A 21,231-nucleotide genomic window follows, 5' to 3' on the forward strand; every position below is an offset into this window, starting at 1 on the left:
TTAAAATGTCTGAAAAAATAGAATGCATTGTCCGTTAACATGGTTGTAAAGAACACATCATGGATGATTCTTTTAGAAGGAATATTTATTTATGGAGCCATTTAAACAATTCTAATAACATGCTATTTTAAAAAGGAAATAGCTTAAAATCAGAATTACAGCTTCTTGGTGAAATTAAATGCATTTCAGTTCTGTGTACAGGCTATGTTTGCTCCTCACCTGCATTCAACTTTGTCATTTGCCTTTTGGTACAATATTTAAAAATGCATGACTGACACGCTTTCTGCCATTAAGCCTTTTTATTGAAAAAAATTATTGCATGAAACTACATTCCCAGGAACAACTTTTATAACCTAAAAAAAGCTGCATTGCATGTTCAATAGTGCAATTTCACTTATCTACTGTATAATATAAAACACTTTTTACATAGAATACAAAACAAAATACCTAGTTTACAGATTATACTAGCCAGAGTATTATTCAGTTTTAATAGAAACAAAATGCTTTGAAAAATGAATCCAGTGGCATTTTTAAATATTTTTGCAAAACTGTATAACAAAGGTATGTTTAGCATTTTACAGCAATGAGGAAATGAGTACAGTTGGTTGGGTGGACTCATCCAATCACTTTTTCACATCAGAGAATGCATGTTTCTAATCACTCTGTGGTGCGATTGATTTGGACCTGTCTGTTACAAGAATGCATCTGAGATACCTGATTTAGGAGACTTGTGGAACACAAGTTGTTCTGCGAAGCTGAACATGTGTCAGAAACTTCTGAGACATAGCTAAGTCAGATCTCACAAAAGAGCGACGACGAAAAATTTGTGAATGGTCGAAAAATGTCCAAGTAAATCCACCCCCAAGTTTCACTTACTGGGATCTATGATTATCATACAGCATGGATGACACATTTTAATATTAGCACCCAGAACAAAATCTTTTTACTCAGACATAAGTTTAAATTGTTTTAATAGAAATAACTTTCAAGTAAATATACTAAATGTCACAGTCTAAAAGTAAACAAGATGCAGGTATATTTGATTCACAGATCTTATGGTTTATATTTGCTATATTTCAGTGACTTCAGAACAGTTCTCATAAACTCAAACTATCATAATCCTCTTCACATTTCTTTTTAATATCAGTTTGACATTTGATGCAGAAATCAGATGTGATCACTTGAGGTCTTGGTAATATGGTGCAAGATAATGTTAGAAATTAAATTATACAATCAAAGGAAGTACAAAAACCTGCCTGTCCACCCCCAAAAAGTTAACCAGGCTGCTGACATTCATACATCTATGTGCCATATGAGTTTGCCAAAGACCTTACCAGGAGGAAGCTATTGGAATCCCTGGGTGAGTACCTAAGAATTCTCCCAGACAATGAAGAAAACAGAATGTTACCATTAGCCCTAAAGTAGCTCAAGCCAGGATCCAGTGCTGATGGTATTTTCCTGCCCCTACCCAGTGGATGTCAGAATAACTGTGCTTCAAGAATTGTCCTCCCACTTATTTTCTTTTCAAAATGAAGATGAAAACTAATGTAAGACTTACTGCAAATTAGAGAACCATACACTTTTTATTTAAGATTCTGTTAATGGACTCTGGATCATGTGAATGGAATATCCAGTCATCATTTGATAATCCAAATTAACATTCAAAATGCTGTGTCAGCCAGTCTTTACTTGCTTCACTGTTCTTGATTTGCCGTAAGTATATGCTACAACTTCCCTTAAGATATACATTTAGATTTTAAAAGGGTATTTTCCTCTTTTAAACTGTTTTTGGAGTGTAAGATGACAACTTTGCTATTTTAAATATTTTTAAACAAAAGTATCTGCTTTTGTAAAAAAAAATCAGATAACCAACAAATTTTACAAGGTCAAGAACAATGCCGGAATTCTTGCCCCTGGAATAATGGATGAATGAAAGGATTGAGTTGTATTGCAGAAGATACAGCTCCACTAAGCTGTGGTGTGAACAAGGTAGGAATAAATGCAGGATGGGGCAGTGATGGGATTGGCAGGTGAGAAGGATGGATGGGAGTGGCAGATACCAAATGGAGTGGGTGTCCTGCCAGTAGGGCTGAGTGCGTAGGCATGAAAGCTGGAGTGAAAGGGGAGAGAGAGATTGGGGCAAAGTGAGACTGTGGGAATGGATGTATCCGAGCCAGGGAAAGATGGCTGCTGTGGGGATGAACTGCAGCTGAGAGAGCAAAGCTTTGCAGAAAGGTATGGTGGAGGGTGGCGACTGAGGCATGTTGCGGAACAGGAACCGGTTGAACTGAAGGGGGTGCAGAAAATGCAGCTTGTCCGGTGGCAGATAAAACCTTAAGATGCTTTCCCACAAGTTGTTTCTGTATATGCTGCTGGGCCTGCAGCTGAAGAAACCTATATTTGTCTATCTCATCAGGGGAAAATGTTATAGGCTGTTGAGTTAAAGGAGAAGAGATGCATTTGCTGTACAATTCAGTCTTGTTTTCTGTTTCACTGTCTTTATGCATAGAGCTGTCAGAATAAGAGCTTAAATTCCCTTCCACTCGATTTGAGTTCAAGCTTGCATTGTGTTCTTCTTTGGTCTCTGTTGGATTTGGAGCAACAGAATATCTATTAGCAGGGAAAGCACCAGGAAAATCATTTGGTACTGGGTCACGGGTTTGTAGAAAGGGTTGCATTTCACCAGTTAAAAGATCTGATGGCTCATTTATTGCTGTGTCCTTTTCTATATTTGGGGCGTGATACACAGTTCCTCTTTGAATTAAGTCTTTAAGGAGGCAATTGCCATAGTTAGTGTTAGTTGTAAGAGACACATTATTTATTGTTGATGTTTCAACTTCATCTTTGTTTGCACTGCTTTCCACTGCGCTGGTTTCAATGTTTTGCACACTGTTTGTGTTGATGTGGAGGGCTTTTTCAGGCAAAGGTAACGTTCCTTCACTCTCTACTGAAGATGCACCCTTAATGACAGGTTGACTGTGACAGAGATTCACACCACAAGCATTTGAAAAGCTCTCCCCGTTCTGAGTTTGCTCCTGGATTTTCTTTGATTTCACCTTCTCTAAAAGTAGCTTGGCAGTTAATGACTTCCGCTGTCCCATTGCTTCTTTTCCTAGGGGTTTGATAGAGCAAATATCAATGCGCTTTGATGGACAACTTATGTTTCGACAGTCATAGTACACAGAATCTGCTTTTCCTGGTTCAGAGCCATAGTAGTTCATCATATCCCTTTTGTGTTCGTTCCAATCGCATCTTGATTCTTTTGCAAGGGATCCTGAACTGCTGCCTCTCGATCTGGTGCAACTAGATGATCGTTCGCTGCTCCCTGAATCTCGAGTGGAAGACCCTTTTGAGCTGCTGTAGCTTCTACACCTGCTGTGTTTACAAGCAGAATGTCTGTTTCGGCTTTGCTTTGATATGTCTCTATGTAGTAAATGCCTATATCTTGAATGTCTTTGATATTTTACTGTATGCCTCTGTGTACAGTTTCTAAATCTTTGACTTTTATTGTTGAAAAAGCAGTCCTCATCTGCATCATCAGAAGATGAAATGCAATTGTGCTTCTTGTGTTTATATTTCTGCCTTTCAACCGGCTTTTGTTTCCTTTTGCAACAAAAAGGCAAATGACTTTTACTGTGATCACTTGATCTGTGACTAGAGTAGCAACTAGCAAAACTAGTTGCACTGCTAACAGAGGTGTCGGAATAATTAGACTGCCTGTCAGAAGAGGACTTTTGTAAAGAAGAGAATTTCCAGCATCCAGCAAAATCCCCATTCCCTTTACTTTCCAAGCACTTGCCAGTGGAACTGAACTTGTAACCAAGAATGGCATCTCTTTCGCTGTCACTTATGCCACTGCTGCATGTGATCAAATCCAGGTTGCTTTGTCTTTGGGAATAAATTAAATCACATTGTACACATTTTTGCTTCTTTATCCGAGACACCAATGGATAAATGCAAATGTTTTGATCCTGTAGAGTTTGTTCACACTTCTGCAAGTGCTGTGCTAAAGATCTCACGTGCACTTCTGTATGGGGACCTGTTGCTCTTGTGTAATGCCTTTGTGAGCAATCAAGGTGACTAGGCACTTTAGGTGTACTTTCATTCAAATCATCTGAAATATACTTTGGAGCACTTTGATTCATTTCACTCTCTACGTCTGAATCCAGTTTTGGCTGGGACTTTCTGAGGCTTAGAGCTCTTGTCCTCTTCTTTGGCTTCAAAGGCTGATCATCTCGTACACTGGACAGCTGCTTGTTCTTGTTTAGACCTGAGGCTTCATTTCTATCTATGTCCATCATTACTGAGTGTTCATTACAATTTTCTAGGTTGACTTCATGATGTCCAGTTTCTCTATGGGATAAAGAGAGTCTAAAATCAAAATATAATGGATTGCAACCATAGGAGACAGAAGGTTCTGTTTTTGTAAACAAAATAAGTTCTGTGGGCCACCGTAAGGCAGTGCTGCCATCTTTACTCAGAACTTGGAGAAAAGGCAATGCTTTGGACTTAATTTTATGCACCAGTGAATCACCCTCAGATGTTCCAGTGTCTCCACTGACTGTTTCCAAATCACCAGATGATCCATTCTCTTCAAACATACAAGGATTGTAGTTTACCTTGCATGAATGTCCTTGCCCCGATGATTGTTGAGTTGAGAACTCAGAAACATGTTCTGCTAACAGGACGTCAGTGTGCTTATAAGTGTTTTGCTGCATACAGCCATTGCTAGTTTGGTATTGAGCTGGAACTACCATTTCTGAAAATTTATTCTTCTCATTCAGCTCTCTTCCTGGGTCCTTTACATAAGGAGAACCAAAACAACCCACATCTGGAGGACGTAGATGAGTTTCCACATTCTCTCTGTTGGCATTATGATCTTTTTCCTTCCACATTTTACTCGTCACAGGGGGATTGCATGACAGTAGGCTGTCTGCTTGACCTGGAAGTTTATTTAACCGTTTGTGCACAGTGTCTCTTCTGTCATCACTCATATGTATGCAAGTGTGGTAATCTTGAGGAGCCGGTTTCACCGTGCTCCTGGATGATCTAGTGCAGTCATATGCTTCTTCCAGGTTCTCACTGAAAACAGAGGCGGATGACTCGAGCTTCAAATGAACTTTTTTAGAGAAGGAGAAAGACACCCCCGCCCTGTTACAGGCATTGGTACCACAGGAAAATCCTGGAGAGGCCCGATTCCGAAGCAAATGGCATCTCTCCGTGCAAGGCTGGTTCTTGCTTATTGCAAGTTCCTGTTGTTTCTCTGAAGCATTGCTGGTGAGAATTTGTACTTCGGCTGTATTCTTGGTCCTGTCCTCTTGGACTAAGAGGAGTTCCTCTTGCAGCTGCTGCTGTTTTTCTGCAACCACATGGGAAGTTTTAAACACAGGCCTGCATCCAGCAACACTAGGAATAAATGACATAATGAAATTAATCAATTTAACAGTGAATTCCACATATTAAAAGTATTTCTTTGACAAGCATGGATAGGAACAGCTACATTGATACTAATGAAACACAACAGAAGCTGTGCTAGTGGACATTGGAGGTAGTGCACTATAATTCAGTGGGATAACCCAGCTTTGATACAAACATAGCCTCTGCAATCCATTCTGAGGGTGTGCAAGATATTCGGTGATATTACTACAGAAGGCTCAACACAGCCTGTAATAGTCTGTTATGGGAAGCGCCCCCCGCCCCCCCCCCTATGGCTTTCCAAAGAGAACTGTCTCTGAAACTTTCTGTGTATTCAGCAACTTTAGCCTGTAATTTTATAAGCTTGTTTAGAGAGAGAGAAATGTTTGGAAGTGTGCCTGGGAAATGTGTGTGTAGCAGAAGTTAATATCCAGCCCGCCCGCCCCATTTCCTGAAACAAGACTGTCATGGCCATCCTAATACATATAATACACTCTTGCACGTGCAATTTGGGGGCTATGGAGAGAGGACTAAAGAGGTAAAGAAACAGCAGAGAAGGGCCACAGGCACTGTAATGTCACCTGCTATGGTTGCTAGGGGCCCAAGTGAAGGTGGGGGGCAGCAGGGAACTTACCTCTCAGGTACACACTCCCCAGTTGCACCAGAAAATGATGTCATTTTCCAGCATGATGGAGAAGCCATGGGGCATGCTGAAGCCCCAATGAGCAAGTATTGCCTTCAAACGGGTGATTTTTATGGCACTGGGCTTCAGTGTGTCCCACAGCTCCTCTGCTGCTGGTGCAACAGGGGAATGGGGAACTGCATGAATGCCCTTCTTTCCCTACTCATGCCTCTCCCCGTTGGCCAGATGAGTGGGCCAGGGGATAGCATGTGGGGTGGGGATGGCAAGTCTATTACCAGAGTGCAAAGGAGGGGGCCAAAGACAGAACACACAGAGTTCTACTTTCCATCACCAGTGGAGTTCTCTTCCTCAATCAGCCTGTGAAACTTCCATCTTTATCAGAGCTTTCTTGCTTGAGCAGTCAACTCATACAAGGCATGGCCTACCTGAACTTTGGGGTGAGTGTGTGTGGGAATGAGGCTAGCCTAGAATGCATAAGTAGGTTCAATAAAGCTTTATTTCATTTTAAAAGGATCCTTGCCTGAGGCTGTCTGTTTGCTGCTGGATTTGAACCCTCAGGTCCATAATTTTGCTTTTGGGTCTGATCAGACATAGAGTAGAAGCCAAAGGACCACAGTTGCTATTTTGCATCTAACAGCAATATACAGGGCAGGAAAATGTACAAAAAAGAAAAGCTTATGGTGGGAAATTTGGTGAACATTTGGGGCCCACTTTTTACACTGAAAACATCTGCTCCTGAAAATTTAGTACTGCATTATTAATCAGATAAGAAAAGAATGACAGAAAAGGGGGTTAAAATACCAACCTCCAGATGCCTAGGTATTAGTTCAGCATTACCAATATTATGACTAGCAAAGAAAGAATATTTAGCATCAAGGATGAAGAAAACAGTGATTTACAGAGCATGTGATATGATCTATGTATAACATACATCAGAAATTGGGGACTGATGGAAAAAGAGGAGGAGCTTAACTCTTCCAAATGCTTATAACATTATAACATTTGATTTATATACTGCCCTTCAGGACAACTTAATGCCCACTCAGAGCAGTTTACAATGTTATTATTATCCTCACAACAATCACCGTGTGAGGTGGGTGGAACTGAGAGAGCTCTAAAAGAGATGTGACTGACATAAGGTCACCCAGCTGGCTCCAAGCAGAGGAGTGGGGAATCAAACCCAGTTCTCCATATTAGAGTCTTGCCACTCTTAACCACTACACCAAACTGCTTACCGTTCAGACTGCTTCCGTAGCTCAGCCAGCTGATGGAGGCGCTTAAGTGCTTTTTCCTGTTTCTTCTCATCTTTCCAGGATTTTGAAGCCACATTCCGAGCAAATTCCCTTTGCTTGAGCTCCTTTAGTCTCTAGATGACGAACGTAGAAGAGGAAACAAGAAAACATGAGCCGCTTTTTAATGATTATGCATTTCTCTTGCCACACATTCTCTCTCTCTCTTTCTCTCTCTCTCTCTCTCACACACACACACAAATAAAACGTTATTCATAAGAAAGCCTGAAAATATTATTTTTTGCATGATGCCAGAAAACATTAAAGGCACTTATAAGGTTACATACAGGGCTAAATTTTTGAGTTTCTCTTTTCAGCAGCTGGAACCATGAAACTCTCAATGTGCATTTTTCAGTGCTCAAGGAATTTGAAAATACATTGCTTAAATTGAAATAATCACTGGTACATACACACTATTTCTGTGTAGCATTGAATTCAGTGGCAGTAATAATAATAATATTTGATTTTTATACTGGCCTACAGGACAACTTAACACCCACTCAGAGAGGTTTACAAAGTGTGTTATTATTATCCTCACAACAATCATCTTGTGAGGTGGGTGAGGCTGAGAGAGCTCTAAAATAGCTTTGACTGACCCAAGGTCACCCAGCTGACTTCAAGCGGAGGGGAATCAAACCCAAGCAAGCAAGTAGATGCCTATTGTAATCAATAGAGTAATTCAAGAAAATGTCTAGTAAGTAGAGATGGGCACAAATTGGGAAAATGCCACTAACCACAGTTCGTGGTTCATTGTGTTTCACAAACCACAAGCCACGAACTTCCACGAACTTGCACCGGTTTGTGAACCAGTTCGTTTGGTTCATGGTTCATCACTTCTGGGGGCTGTAGAATGGCCCCCTTGAAATTCAGAGATACCAAACTCACACAGAGTCTTCAGCAGGCTCTCTTCCAGCCACGCTCCAAGTTTGGTGAAGATTGGATTTTGGATGTCCGAGTTATACACCCCCAAAGTGGCTGCCCCTAGGAAAGTTCCATTGCCAATTGACTTGCATTGGCTCCATTGAAATACATTCCAGCACCAAAAAGTTGCGGTGAAAACATGAGATGCAGAGAAAGATTCTGTAACTTCCTCTTCAGAGGAAGATTCTGTAACTCCAGCCCATGTTTTCATTGCACTTTTTGGTGCTGGAATGTATTTCAATGGAGCCAATGCAAGTCAATTGGCAATGGAACTTTCCTGGGGGCAGCTGCTTTGGGGGTGTATAACTCGGACATCCGAAATTCAATCTTCGCCAAACTTGGAGGGTGGCTGGAGGAGAGCCTGTTGAAGACTCCCTGTGAGTCTTTCATCTCTGACTCTCAAGGGGGCTGTTCTATGGTCCCCAGAAGTGACAAATCACAAACCAAACAAACCGCTCTAAAGTTCATCACTGTTCATCAGAAATGCGTTCCCACGAAATGCCGATTCATGAACCATAAACTGGCCTGCCTTGTCACAAACTTTGGTCCGTAGTTTGGTTTGTGCCCACCTCTAGTAGTAAGGGATGGAGGAATCATATTTACTTAGATAAAACATCTTGAGATTTGAGCACTAGGAAATAGCAATTTTCCAATAAAATCACTACCTGGGAATCTAATGAGGGAAAGTATTACCAGAAATAACTAGAGGACAGATAGAAGAGAGCAAGACTCTTATGAAACAAGGGAACTGAAAGATGAAAAGGAAGTCAAATTGGTGTGTGCTGACTTCTGCCTTCACATACAAATTAAAATGTTACATCAGCCTATATAAACAAAAAAGAAAGGAGTTTGGATAAAAATAGTGGGGAAATTGATGAGAATTTAAACAGTTGCACTCAGAAGCGTTTTACTGAATATATGTTCTGGGCTGGAAATATACCCTAAGGAGCTAGTTCAGTAATCTCCAAGTGGTTCTTCAAACAACAGCAAAACGTCACAATCTGAAGCCATCACAGAATTGGCATTTGTGAAATAGACAATGGGCACACAAAATATACAACAGTAGCGTTTTTCTGGTTAAACAATTGGGCAAAGATGCTAAGCTTACTTTTCATCCTAACAAGCACTGCTACAACAATACCAGAATAATTACAACCATACATAAACGCACTCAACCAGGATAGTAAGCCTGGGAATTAACATACATTTAAGTGTGCAATTACCTTTTTCATGCCATTAGGTACCTAAGTGGCTGGCTAAACTTAGCCACATGTGCTCAATTATGATTTATTTTACAGAATTTTTGCATTTTGGTCTTTTGTACAAATAAAAACACCAAGGTGTTTTTAGCTTAATTATGTGAGGTGGTACAATGGGCAAAAAAGTTTATATGATTGAAGGCAAGGATTGTTACACCAGCACAACCTGGCCCATAGAGAATATTTCACAAACACAGATGCAGTAGTCAGTGTCACTGTGCTTAAACTATTCATCTGTATACCACTAACTGGTGTGCAAAGGCAGCACAAAGTACACTGAAACATATGCAGATGACACCCTCACTATCTCCAGTCCCCACAGGATGCAGTAGATAGATCACTGCCTGACAACCGTGGTGAAATGGTTGAAAAACAACAAATTGAAATTGAACCCAGACAAGACCGAAGTGATGCTTGTTGGGAAAGCAGAAATCTTGAAGAACATTGTACTCCCCACTTTCGATGGAGTTTGTCTGACCCTTGCAGACTCAGTTAAGAGCTTAGGGGTTATACTGGATCCAGCGTTATTACTAGAAAAACAAGTTAAGGCAGCAGCAAAAAATGCTTTCTACAACCTCACTCTAGCCTGGAAGATGGCTTCTTATCTTGACATGGCTGACCTGGCCACTTGGATCCATGCTATGGTAACATCAAGGCTGGACTATTGTAATGCTCTATACATAGGTCTCCCATCTAAGTTAACTGGGAGGCTCCAAATTAGTGCAAAATGCTGCAGCTCGACTGTTATCAGGAGCAAGCAGGAGTATGAACGTCACTCCCATCCTACAGTCGCTCCATTGGCTACCCATCAGTTACCATGCTCAGTTCAAGGTGAGCATGGTATGCCGGACCAAAGCCATGAAGAACTTTGTATGTAATAGTCAATAGGTTATTATATACAAAGTTCTTCATGGCTTTGGTTCGGCATACCTATGGGACCGCCTCCCTCCCTATGTTCCTCCACAGAAGTTTTGCTTATCTGAACAGGGTCTCCTGCAGGTGCCAGGCTGCTCACAGGTGAAGTCAGCAGCAGCCCATACACAGGCTTTCACTGTGGTGGCCCCTATCCTGCGGAATGACCTGCCTGAGGAAGTCAGAAGAGCCCCTACTCTCCTGGCTTTTCATAAATGATGCAAAACTGAACTATTCAAAAAGGCTTTTTACTCAAATAGGAGTGCTGTATTGTAGAGATGGGGTCTCAGATGCTTCGCTAATGAGTTAGGGACCATAGACTTCGTCACTATATTGCCTTACGTATTATCTGCTGCTTTAATATGTACTTCTATGTATCACCAGTGCTCCATGTTGTCTAATGTTAGTCCTAGAATTGATTATGTTTTGCTTCAGTATTTTTTCTACTCTGTATTGGATTCTTGCTAATACTATGTCTTTTAAACTTGTCTATTTACCCTATGGTATTGTTTATGAAATGTCCTTGATACTGTATTGAAATGTACTTGATACTGATTGTACTAATCTCATACTGTGTAATCTGCCTTGAGTCTCAGTGAGAAAGGCGGACTATAAATTACATATATACATACATAATGGGAAGGTGAGCTGGCACTCAGGAATGAGTTGGATATAGTTTCCTTGCACTCTATCCTAAATTCCTTTGGCCACTGAGGATTGCTTCAAATCCTATGGAGGTGCTTTTCCATTAAAGTTGTGGCATTTGCAAAACCTGACCATGTGCATAAATTGGATCAGATGGAGCACTTCCCTGCTGGTGCCACTCTTTCTTGGCGGCTGCACATACTTGCGTTGGATATCCAAGGGACAAATGTCTACATTATGCCTTCTATATGGAAGCATCAGACTATTGAACTACTTTAGGCAAGAGCACATGAAGGAACCATAATTTTTGAATGAGTCATGAGGCAGCTTCATTGATACAACCTTGTACTTTTTCATCCACTGTAGTGAACAGTTTTAATAGGATGACAACAACAGTTACCGAAATACTAACATCTGCATTCACCAGCCTTGCACTTCCTCTCCTTTTCACTATTTTGGTAATTGAATATCTATGTGCACCAATGGAATGTTCAAATAGGCTTAAGCAATTTTAAGACTGTATTGGACCTTGTGTTCACTCTAGGGTTGCCAGCCCCTCTTACCTAAAAAGTGGGGGATGGATGGTCGATAGGCAGGTGGGGGGACCTGATCCTCCTCCCTCATACATGTGTGCTCCAGAGGTCTGATCAAGTCATTTCTGGTTGAAAACCAAAAGCTACAATCTCTCAGCAAGGCCAAAATCAACCCTAAACACAGTGTTTTTGCTATATTTTGGGATCTCTTGGCCCTTCAGAAGTGTGTCATCAGGGCCTTCAGAAGTGTGTCATCAGGGCCTCTGGAGCACACATGCACACCATTCTCCTGTATGATCTGGTGGCTTCTGGCCTGCTTCCCTCTTTCTTTCTCCCTGCCTGCCAAGTGAGCACGGTGGGGGTGGGGGGCAAAAGGTGGGGGGAATCCCCTGCTCCCACTGTGGGAGCTGGCAACCCTCATTCACTCCCTGCCCTTCTTAACTTTCAGAACACATCTAGTCCCCACTCCAAGAAAGCTCCTCCTCAGTTTGTGGAATGCCCCACCTACAGATGCAACATAGTATTATTGCATAGGCTGAGAGTGAAATAAGACTAGTACTAGATGCCACAACCTTGCTGAAAATTAGCCACTTAAGCCATTTCTGGACCTATGTGAGAATTGCCAACTACTTCAGCTGTACCTTACTCTTTCTTGCTAGCTAGAGTAGGACGCTCCATTTTGTGTGCAACCAACATCTCTTCTTGAGCCATGCCAATAGAACCAACCCACTAATCCGATAAAACATACAATAGCCTCCCTAAAATGTTCTTCTAAATATCTCAGTTTTGCAAAATTTTCTAGATGCATTCCACACAGTTTCAGATAAACTGTCCTGTAAAGTTGGTATCATCTTTCAAAGGCCACAATTTGGCAATGATGTAGCTCACAAACCTACTGGAGGGGAAAATGCAAAGGTGCTGCTCAAATAAGCCAGTTTGGATCCCCAACAAGGAGAAAATCAGAGCATGGGGGAGGGGCAGGGGGAGAGAGGGGGAGAGAGAAACGGTCCTTTAATTTGCCTTTCTTGGGGATATGAGTTCTTAATAAATAGAGCCAATTGGTGGGGCAGGAGAAGCCCAGGGAATTTAAGCGGTTGTCTTTCCCAGAAAGAGGCAGCAGAATCTAAGCCACTCAACATAACTGCTATGGTCACAGAAGTCTAGCTATCCTCTAGTAGCCTTGGAATGCAGGAAGTAGTGTTGTTATGGGGAAAGGAATTTCTTTTCTTAAACTTCACTTTTTATCTATAGCTATTAATTCTTATTCTCTTTTTTCTTTTTTAAAAGAGGAGATACTCTTTCATTTCTCTTTGATGAGAAATCTTTGATGAGAAATCACATGGTGGTGCTCTAACAGGAGGATAGGAAAGTTTTGGAAGACATTGCCTGCCTCTGAGTATCTACAGAATGACTTTCCTGTCTTTGAATTTCTTTTTGATCGAAATGGAATTGATGAGAAGCTGATCCCAAATTCCTAAAAAGAGTGTGTTTGGGCAGGGGGGGGGAATGGAGAAATTGGGTAAAGAGGAATTAAAAGAATTCCTCTGAACAAGCCTAGCAGATATGACTAACCCCATTCTTCCTACAGCTCTAGGCCTAAGTGTGGCCAAGAGCAGTAGGGGCCAATATTAGGCTCGCCATCCCCTCCCCTCCCCTCCCCTGGCTCGCACCTTCATACCTATGGAAGACCCCTCTCCTTTTGAGTTCAACTGTTTAACTTCCATCCATTTAAACTAAGAATAGAGCTTTACCTGCAAGAGCTGGCAAAGGTCAACACCACAACTCCTGCACTCTAAGGGTCTCACCACATGAGACAAAATACACTTGAATTGAATTACATTCAAGTGTATTTTGTAATTCAAGTGTATTTGAGTGTAATTCAAGTGTAATTCGAGTGTATTTTGTCTCGTGTGGTTTGATCCTAAACGGAACCTAACCTCTCTAACTGCCGTAACAGTGATGTGAGTTCCTGGCACCAGGCCACATCTGGAGTCTAAATGGAGCAATATCTTTTTTCTTGGCCTTTCAGATCAGTCTCATGTTCACAAGTAAAACATTTCAGGAAAAAATCATACTAGGGATTACAGGGATTATTTTAAATATAGAAAAGGCCAGTTTACACCATGTTCTATAAACCTTGTTCCAAAGCTAGATGTACATCTTCCTAACAAAGATGGTGCGTCAAGCATGGAGCAGCCAAAATAATTTTAAAAGGAGCTTTCTTTTCTTTTTTCTAAATGGAAATAAACTGTAGAATAATACAGTAGAGCCAATAACATTATTTGTAAAATGAGTTCCAAATCCCAGCCATAACATGAGTATGATAAAGTTATTAAAAAGCATAATTGGGGGTGTACAACTAAAGCATACCATATTAGCCATCTATGCAACTCGCTGAAAGAGCAGGGAGAGAATTTGCTTTCACCATGGTAACTGGCATTCTAAAAATAACTTTGAAAAGGCTATTACTTTTCAGGATTAAACATATGAGAAAGGCAACTTTAAAATTAACTGATGCCTTTCCGTTTGTTTTACAGAATCACAAAATAATATTGCTGTGACCTTACTTTGAAATGGATTTAATAATGATGGTGATGCTGATGGTGAGCTTTGTGGTAAATTTTACACAGTAGAATATATTCTTCTGTAATCCTTCACTATTGCCAGGCAGCCCTATCAATTTCCTTGAATTATTCCAAGGTTCCTGCTCAGGGCACCATTGTCCATATGCTGGGAAGTATCTAGTGCTCTTCAGACCAATCAAAACAACTAGGACAGAGAGAGGGATCACACAGACCAAAATGTCTCCCTCAAGCCATTCCTTAGCCCTCATACATGGAGAGAACTAAACCAAATTTATCGAACAGTACTATGTCTCGGTGTATATGGTGAAACTCGACCTGGCAGCCTTAGTTCTACAAGGCAAAACTAAGATTCTCTGTAAGAAGATATTTTGAATGGGTTCCAAGATCATGACTGAACACTCATTCCAGCCCCAGACCTCTATGCCATAGAGGAGCTTTGGAATAATTTCAGCTCAATCAAAAATCCCCATTTGAGCTATATATGATGGCATCTACAATTCTCAGAACAAGAGATCTTGTTATCGCTAGATGGGCTTTCCATGAAAGAGTTTCATTTAAAATTACCCCATGATATTTAAAGGTCCTAGATGGAGTTTCCATCTCTTGACCATTTTAGTCTTTGTGGTTTCTTCCCAAAGACCATTATCTTAGTCTTGGCAAAATTATTATTTAAAGCCTCATCCTTACAAAAATGGCCTATTTTATGCAACAGCCTTCTGAAACCAATGCCAGTTAGGGATACCACCACCATATCATCTATGTATGTTAGCAAGTCCCACTAAATTCCGTGGGACCTACTTTCAGGTAAGGGTTCATAAGAATATAGATATGAATTAATTGTTCTATATTCATAGAGTGGGTTAGGGTTTCAGTTTGAATCCTTCCATGCTATGTAGTAATTATAAATGTGCACTCTCTGAGAAAGTTAAGAAAAGGTAATAACACAAATATTAACACAGAACACTTCCTCTGAAATGCACAGCTGTCTAGAGGTGCTAGACTCAGATAATAGAATTCTGTAGTTCCTTGTATAATGTAATGTTTCACATTATTGTACATCTAGTAGACTCTCATCAACGATGAAATTAACTGTCCCATAGTTTCCCCCACTAATTTAATGAGGACTAAACTGCTAATTTACATGTTAATTAGCATTCAGTCTAAAAAGTAGGGAATGTAATTCTACAACAACTCACATTTAAGAACTTAGCTTATCTAGATGTTGCATTTAAAGGAAGCTTCCGATTACTTGCTAGAGATATCTGAAGTATCGACGATGAAAGGAACCTCATTATTCTAAACAACGTGCAGTTTTTAGGGATGAATACTGCTAATTTATTTGCATAATAAGAAAGTAACAAAGCAGTTCTAGTGCAGCAGGTGCACCGGTTCTTAATAAAGCCTATCTAACTGCATAGATTTGTGGGTTTCAAATAAAGACTTGTATAAACTGACATTTAAAATGGGAATTTGTTGCCTCCAGTCATAGCAAGTCACTAGACTGTGTTCAGTGGCATTTGATAATTCCGTTTCTGCTATCGAAGCACTGATTTCATAAATGCAGTTGCAGTAATGTTCAGGCTAAATATCTTGGCTGAAGTCAGCAATAAATTAATGCTTCAAAAATGAATACATCATATTAGAAAAGTATATAATATTGATTTCCATTTCCAAATGAAATGGAAAGAAGGTGAATAAAATGTAGAATTCATTTCAGAGATGCCATAGGAATATTAGGCTTCTATGAAATATACATGCAGTAATGTGTACTTTAAAACGCCGCCATTAACAGCATAATATAAAAAATATTGCATTGTTCCTTCTATACCTTTGAGCATATTCTGTTAGTTTCAGAAAACTTCTTAGCATTACTATTCATATAGTAATGAAATGGGTGGTTGGGCTATTTGAACAGCTTATACAGGCACAAGAGCTATCCTACCTATGTTTTTGTACAGTATTCATATGAACAGGATACAAAAATCTAGTTTTTTCCCAATAGGGACCATTTACCTTCATGGTGTAAATCTTTGCATCCCTTTATAGAAAAATATTACAAACTTTAGGATAATTTTAGAATACAGTATTGCCCTCATAAGCAAATTGACATGATGTACAAACAGCTACTCAGTTTGTATAGAATGTAGCTGATTTTAAATTTCATAACACAGCCAAGCCCTGTCTTTCTGGAGACCCATTCAAGCTCTTTGAGATGTCTTCCATATTAATTAATTAGCTGGAAATCATTTGGGAATGTTGATGTATATATGAAAGAAGGTTGGCATCTTGTAGTTTAAAAGTCAGCTAAAATTTATGGCTTAGGCAATAGAGGGGGATTGCCTTCAGTAGCAGACCAATTTATTGATCATACTTTCAAACAACAATCTACAATCAGCCAGACTGGTAGGGTGGTGTCAATAGCATTCTTTCATATATATATAAAACTGCCTTGCTTTCAGCTACTACTTCGCACTAAAGAACAATGATTCCTGGTTCTCTCCAGTCATTTTAGCAAACTGCAACCCCTCACCCCACTATGAGAGGCTACTGATATGAACCCTGCAGCCTTCTTTGGAATCTCCAGAGGCACATAAAAACAATGTTATCATAGCCGTGGCTTAGGCACCATCACAGACGTCTGTGTTGTGGTTAAGATGACAGTAACTAGAGATGGACATGAACCTAAATATGAACCAAAAAAACCCACGAACCAGCCCGGTTCAGGGTTTGCAAACCAGGGTTCGTGGAAGCTGGTTTCCACGAACTTCCACAAACTGGACTACTGGTTCATTTGGTTCATATTAAAGGGCCAGTTTAAATGGCCGGTCCCTTTAAATGGCCCAAGCCCGAGCCCCCACCCCAGCCCCTCACCCCCCTCTCAAGCCCCAGCCCCAACCGCCAACTTACCTTCCATTTGATGCTGGGGTGGTGGAAGCCTCCTCCGCTACTCTGCAGGCCCGCACAGCAGCGGAGGAGGTGGAAAAGGGCCCTCCCACCCCTCAAATGGCAGCTGCAGCTGCCATTTGAGGGGTGGGAGGGCCGTTTTCCACCTCATCCACTGCCCTGCAGGCACCCAGGACAGCAGAGGAAACCAAAAATGGCCTTTCTGCTCCTCAAATGGCAGCCACAGCTGCCATTTGAGGGGCAGAAAGGCTGTTTTTGGCCTTCTCCTCTGCTGTGTGGGAAGCAAAGGAGGCTTCCACCACCCCAGCATCAGAGGGAAGGTAAGTGGGGGGCTGGGACTGGGGCTTGGGGGGGTGAGGGGTGGGGGTTGGGGCTGGGGAGTTGAGGGCTGGGGGTTGGATTGTTTAAAGGGCCCTGCTGCTTGCAAGTGGCAGGAAAGGGCCCTTTAAATGATTAAATGCCCCTTTCCCTGTCGGAAAGGGGCATTTAAACTCCACGAACCGCAAATCACGAACTGGTTCATAACTGGGCCAGTTCCATGCCAGTTTGTGGTTCTTGGTTCATGGAAACCCCATGAACCATGAACCCCATGGTTTGTTTTTTTCCGGGTTCATGCCCATGTCTATTAGTAACTGCCACTGGCGAGGCTTTTTTCCTAAGAAAACCGTAGGGTCTTGAATTTGGAGTCATTACAAACTACAACCTCATTGAACCAAGTAGGAAGGCCTTACAAGATGTCACCTGTGGCCAGGCTCCATCAATTTGGACTCCACATCTTCACAAGGAGAATATTGCTTGGGAAAGGGGAAGACTGATAGGGATATTTGGTTGGTAGTAAACCCTTTGCAAGCAGCTTTTGAACTTCAGAAGGGCTTGGTTCATATGGAGGCAGCGTATCTGAAATGGGAGGATTGTGTCCTAACCCCAATTTCAAATCAGCTAGCATCACTAGCAGGATACAATACAATTTGTGATGACATCACAAATTGCACAGCACAGCAAGATTAGAAGATGCCAGGGGAAGAAAAGTCCCTTTTCACTGGAGGTGTTGAGTCTAAGCCTACTACAATTTTAAGGAAGTTGCAGAGATGGAAAAGGCAGCTGTGCAGTGTGGCCCTTTGTGTGCCAGGATTGGAATCTCGGGCCTTTTCCCTACTTTCTCCAGGGGAGAAATATAATAATAGGATTCAGTTGCTCTGCTGTTTACTGGCTAGCAAATATTGTAGCTCAGAGCAGGCTAGTTGTGGCCTCTGCTCCATTCCTGCTAGAAAAACACCCATTATTGATACTTTTATTATTGGCAGATTGTCTTAGCAAAGATGAAAAAATGTATTTGCCTTTTTGATACTTACCCTTTTACTTCATGGATATGTTAACTGCAACTCTGCCTGACAGTGCTGCATGGGAAAAACATGTGCTGCAGTTTCCATGTGTGGTTTTATGTTGTTCTTTAAATATATAGGCCATTTATTTTTTTCCCTGCCGATTTGTCATTTTTCAGAGTCCTAAATCTACTTTTAAAATTAAAAAAAGTGTTTTATTGCTTTTAACCATTATCTTTTATGATGGAAAGCAGCCAAGAAAAAACTGCCTGATGCATCAAAATGGCATTTCCATTTTGCATAAATCACCAAGGCTGAGAAACAGGCGTGGGACTTGCTGGTAATGGATCGATTGGAGTCCAGAAACAACCCTGACAAGTAGAAAAAGCAGATGAAGCTGGAAATAAATCCTTTTGTGTACGGAAGGGGGATTATAGGATTAGCTTCACATGTTTGAGATCTGAAACTGTATTTGTTTTATATCATTACAAACCTTTTATGGACAAATTGAGTGGTAAAGAGAACAGCAGTGTTTTTTTAAAAACCACAATTAACCTAGTTCTGTCTGAAAAACAATGGACTAGAATGATGTCTTCTATTAGATTTATGCAATGTACTGTTTTTAATTGCATTGGCCTTCATGAGAATGAGAAAGTGTATCCAAAAGTTGATTTGATGCTGAATAAGGCAGTATCTATCTATCCCATTTTTATCCTATTCTTCCTCCAAGGAGTTCAGGATGGAATTCATGGATCTCTCCTCCTCCATTTTATCCTCTCATCAACCCTGTAAGGTAGAATAGGTTGCAAAGGAGTGATTGGTCCAAGATCAGCCAGTGAGCTTCATGGCTGAGTTATTAAGAAATATTAAACAGAAAAGTATACTGGTCAAATAAATGGAGACAGTGGAACTGATTTCCTGAGCTTCAGTTATACTTCCCCTTCCTATCTAGGGCTGCCTGTCCCCTCACCTGGAAACCAGAAGGGGCAAGGGGTGCCACTTCTCTTTATGGCCTTCCCGATGACAGCATTTCCAGTTTAACCTGGAAGTGATGAAGTCTTAGCTGGACCAATCCTTTGGAAATCAGCCCCAAACATAGCATTTTTGAATAGGCCCTACTGAGACTGTTTCTTCCAGTATAAACTGGTAGTGAAATCATCAAGGAGGCCATATATGCGCCATTTCACAGCATGCTTCAGCCAGCCTCCCCCCACTCCCCCCGCCACTGCTCGGGTGTGCAGTGTCCAGGCTGCATCCGTTACCTAAGCCACACGAAGCAGCTCTTTTGTATCTGGAGATATGCAGTCTCAAGACAGCAGCTAAACCAGGGTTTTTTAAAGCCTCTTTTGGGTCACCCCAGATGACTCATGGGCTGCTTTTCACTTAGTAGGGCTTAAACTGTGCAAGCCTCCCCCTCCCTATAATGTCAGTTAGCACAGCCCCACTGAGTAAGGAGTTCACCGGTGTGAGAAAGCCACATGGTTAAACTTTTTACTATGAGAATGTGCACATATCACACTGGAATCAGCCTCATGCTTGCTTGCTCTGAATGTTTCTTTCTTTTTGCCCTAAAGGAACCCAAAACAGCTTACAACAGTAGAGAAAAAAAACTAATAAAAATGCAATTTCAAAAGAGAAAGAAGCAAAAGAATCCCACAGGTCAGCAGAACTCAAGCCACAGGTTAAGGGACAATAACCAAGAGCTCTTTAGCTTTTGCTCATGTTATACCATCCCCCTGATGTTATACCTGGAGACAGGAAGAATGAACAAATGTTCTCCTCAGAAGTTTCAGCTGGCTGCAATGTTTCTCACAGTCACCCCTGCCTGCTCACAAAGCAGCTGGCCATGCCCAAACTTTATATCTTGAAAAGTTTTGCCAAGTCAATTTTAGAGGGACTTGAAGCTCAGAGCAGAACCACAAGTGACAAAAGGCACAGATTGGACACTTGTCTGCTTCCCTCACGTTTTGATGGGAAATGTAGGCATCCTGGTCTCGCAGCTTCACTCTCTGACTGCTGTCCAATGGACTTTTCAACTGCCACTTGTCCAACATTCCGCCAAGCTGCCTACATTTCCCATCAAAACTTGAGGGAAGCTGACAAGTGTCCAATCTGTGCCTTTTGTCACTTGTGGTTCTGCTCTCAGATACAAGTGCCACAGGGTAGCTTGGCTAGCTTCAGAAGATAATTTAGTACTTGTGCCAACCTGTTCTTTTGGTCACATGAGTGGCTCCATGTGCAACCGGTCATGTGAGCTTTCTTAAACCTGTCCTGACTGTCACACACCACAAATACCCACCAGTATAATAAATTCAAACCAGCATAAGACCTCTGCCCATTTTATATGGCTACAAACCAAACCAAACCAAACCACATTGCATGGCTTTTAGGCTTACCTGTTTGTGAGCATGATCGTAAGAATTAATGTGGTTGTCAAACTCATGGTGTTTATGGTACTGCTTGTCACATAATTCACAGTAGAAGTTAGCCTTCACGTCCTCTAGAGCTCTTGCTGCTGCCTTCTCTTTTTCAGCAAAATCCTGCAAGGGGAGATGCGAAAAAGGGAAATTTGGTTACTAATAATACTGTTAATTCTTTCCCCCCACAATTACCTATGTTCTGAGATCTATAGGGGCATCAAAGTAAGTGAGGCTAATGAAAAGTTCCAAGCGGGTGGGTGAGCCACTGCACTGAAAATCCACTGTAGTGATGTAAAACAGTTCTGCAGGTAGGTCCTCGATCTAAGAAATGGATAGGAGCTTTTTACTGGACATTAAGACTTTGTAAGAAGATTAAAGAAACA

At 41.2% G+C, this 21,231-nt stretch overlaps 1 protein-coding gene across 1 annotated transcript in view; it reads right to left on the bottom strand.

The window, feature by feature from the left end:
• Positions 1 to 1,886: 1,886 nt before the first annotated feature.
• Positions 1,887 to 21,231, bottom strand: part of ZNF804B (zinc finger protein 804B) — a 294,325-nt gene continuing 274,980 nt past the window's right edge. The window contains exons 2-4 of the mRNA XM_054991673.1: positions 20,825 to 20,968; positions 7,294 to 7,424; positions 1,887 to 5,406 (exon numbers count right to left, since the gene is read on the bottom strand). Of these exons, the coding sequence (XP_054847648.1) occupies positions 1,887 to 5,406; positions 7,294 to 7,424; positions 20,825 to 20,968 (3,795 nt within the window). The remainder of the gene's footprint in view (positions 5,407 to 7,293; positions 7,425 to 20,824; positions 20,969 to 21,231) is intronic.

The sequence above is a fragment of the Eublepharis macularius genome, chromosome 11 (assembly GCF_028583425.1).
Source record: "Eublepharis macularius isolate TG4126 chromosome 11, MPM_Emac_v1.0, whole genome shotgun sequence".
In the NCBI taxonomy this organism is placed as follows: domain Eukaryota; kingdom Metazoa; phylum Chordata; class Lepidosauria; order Squamata; family Eublepharidae; genus Eublepharis; species Eublepharis macularius.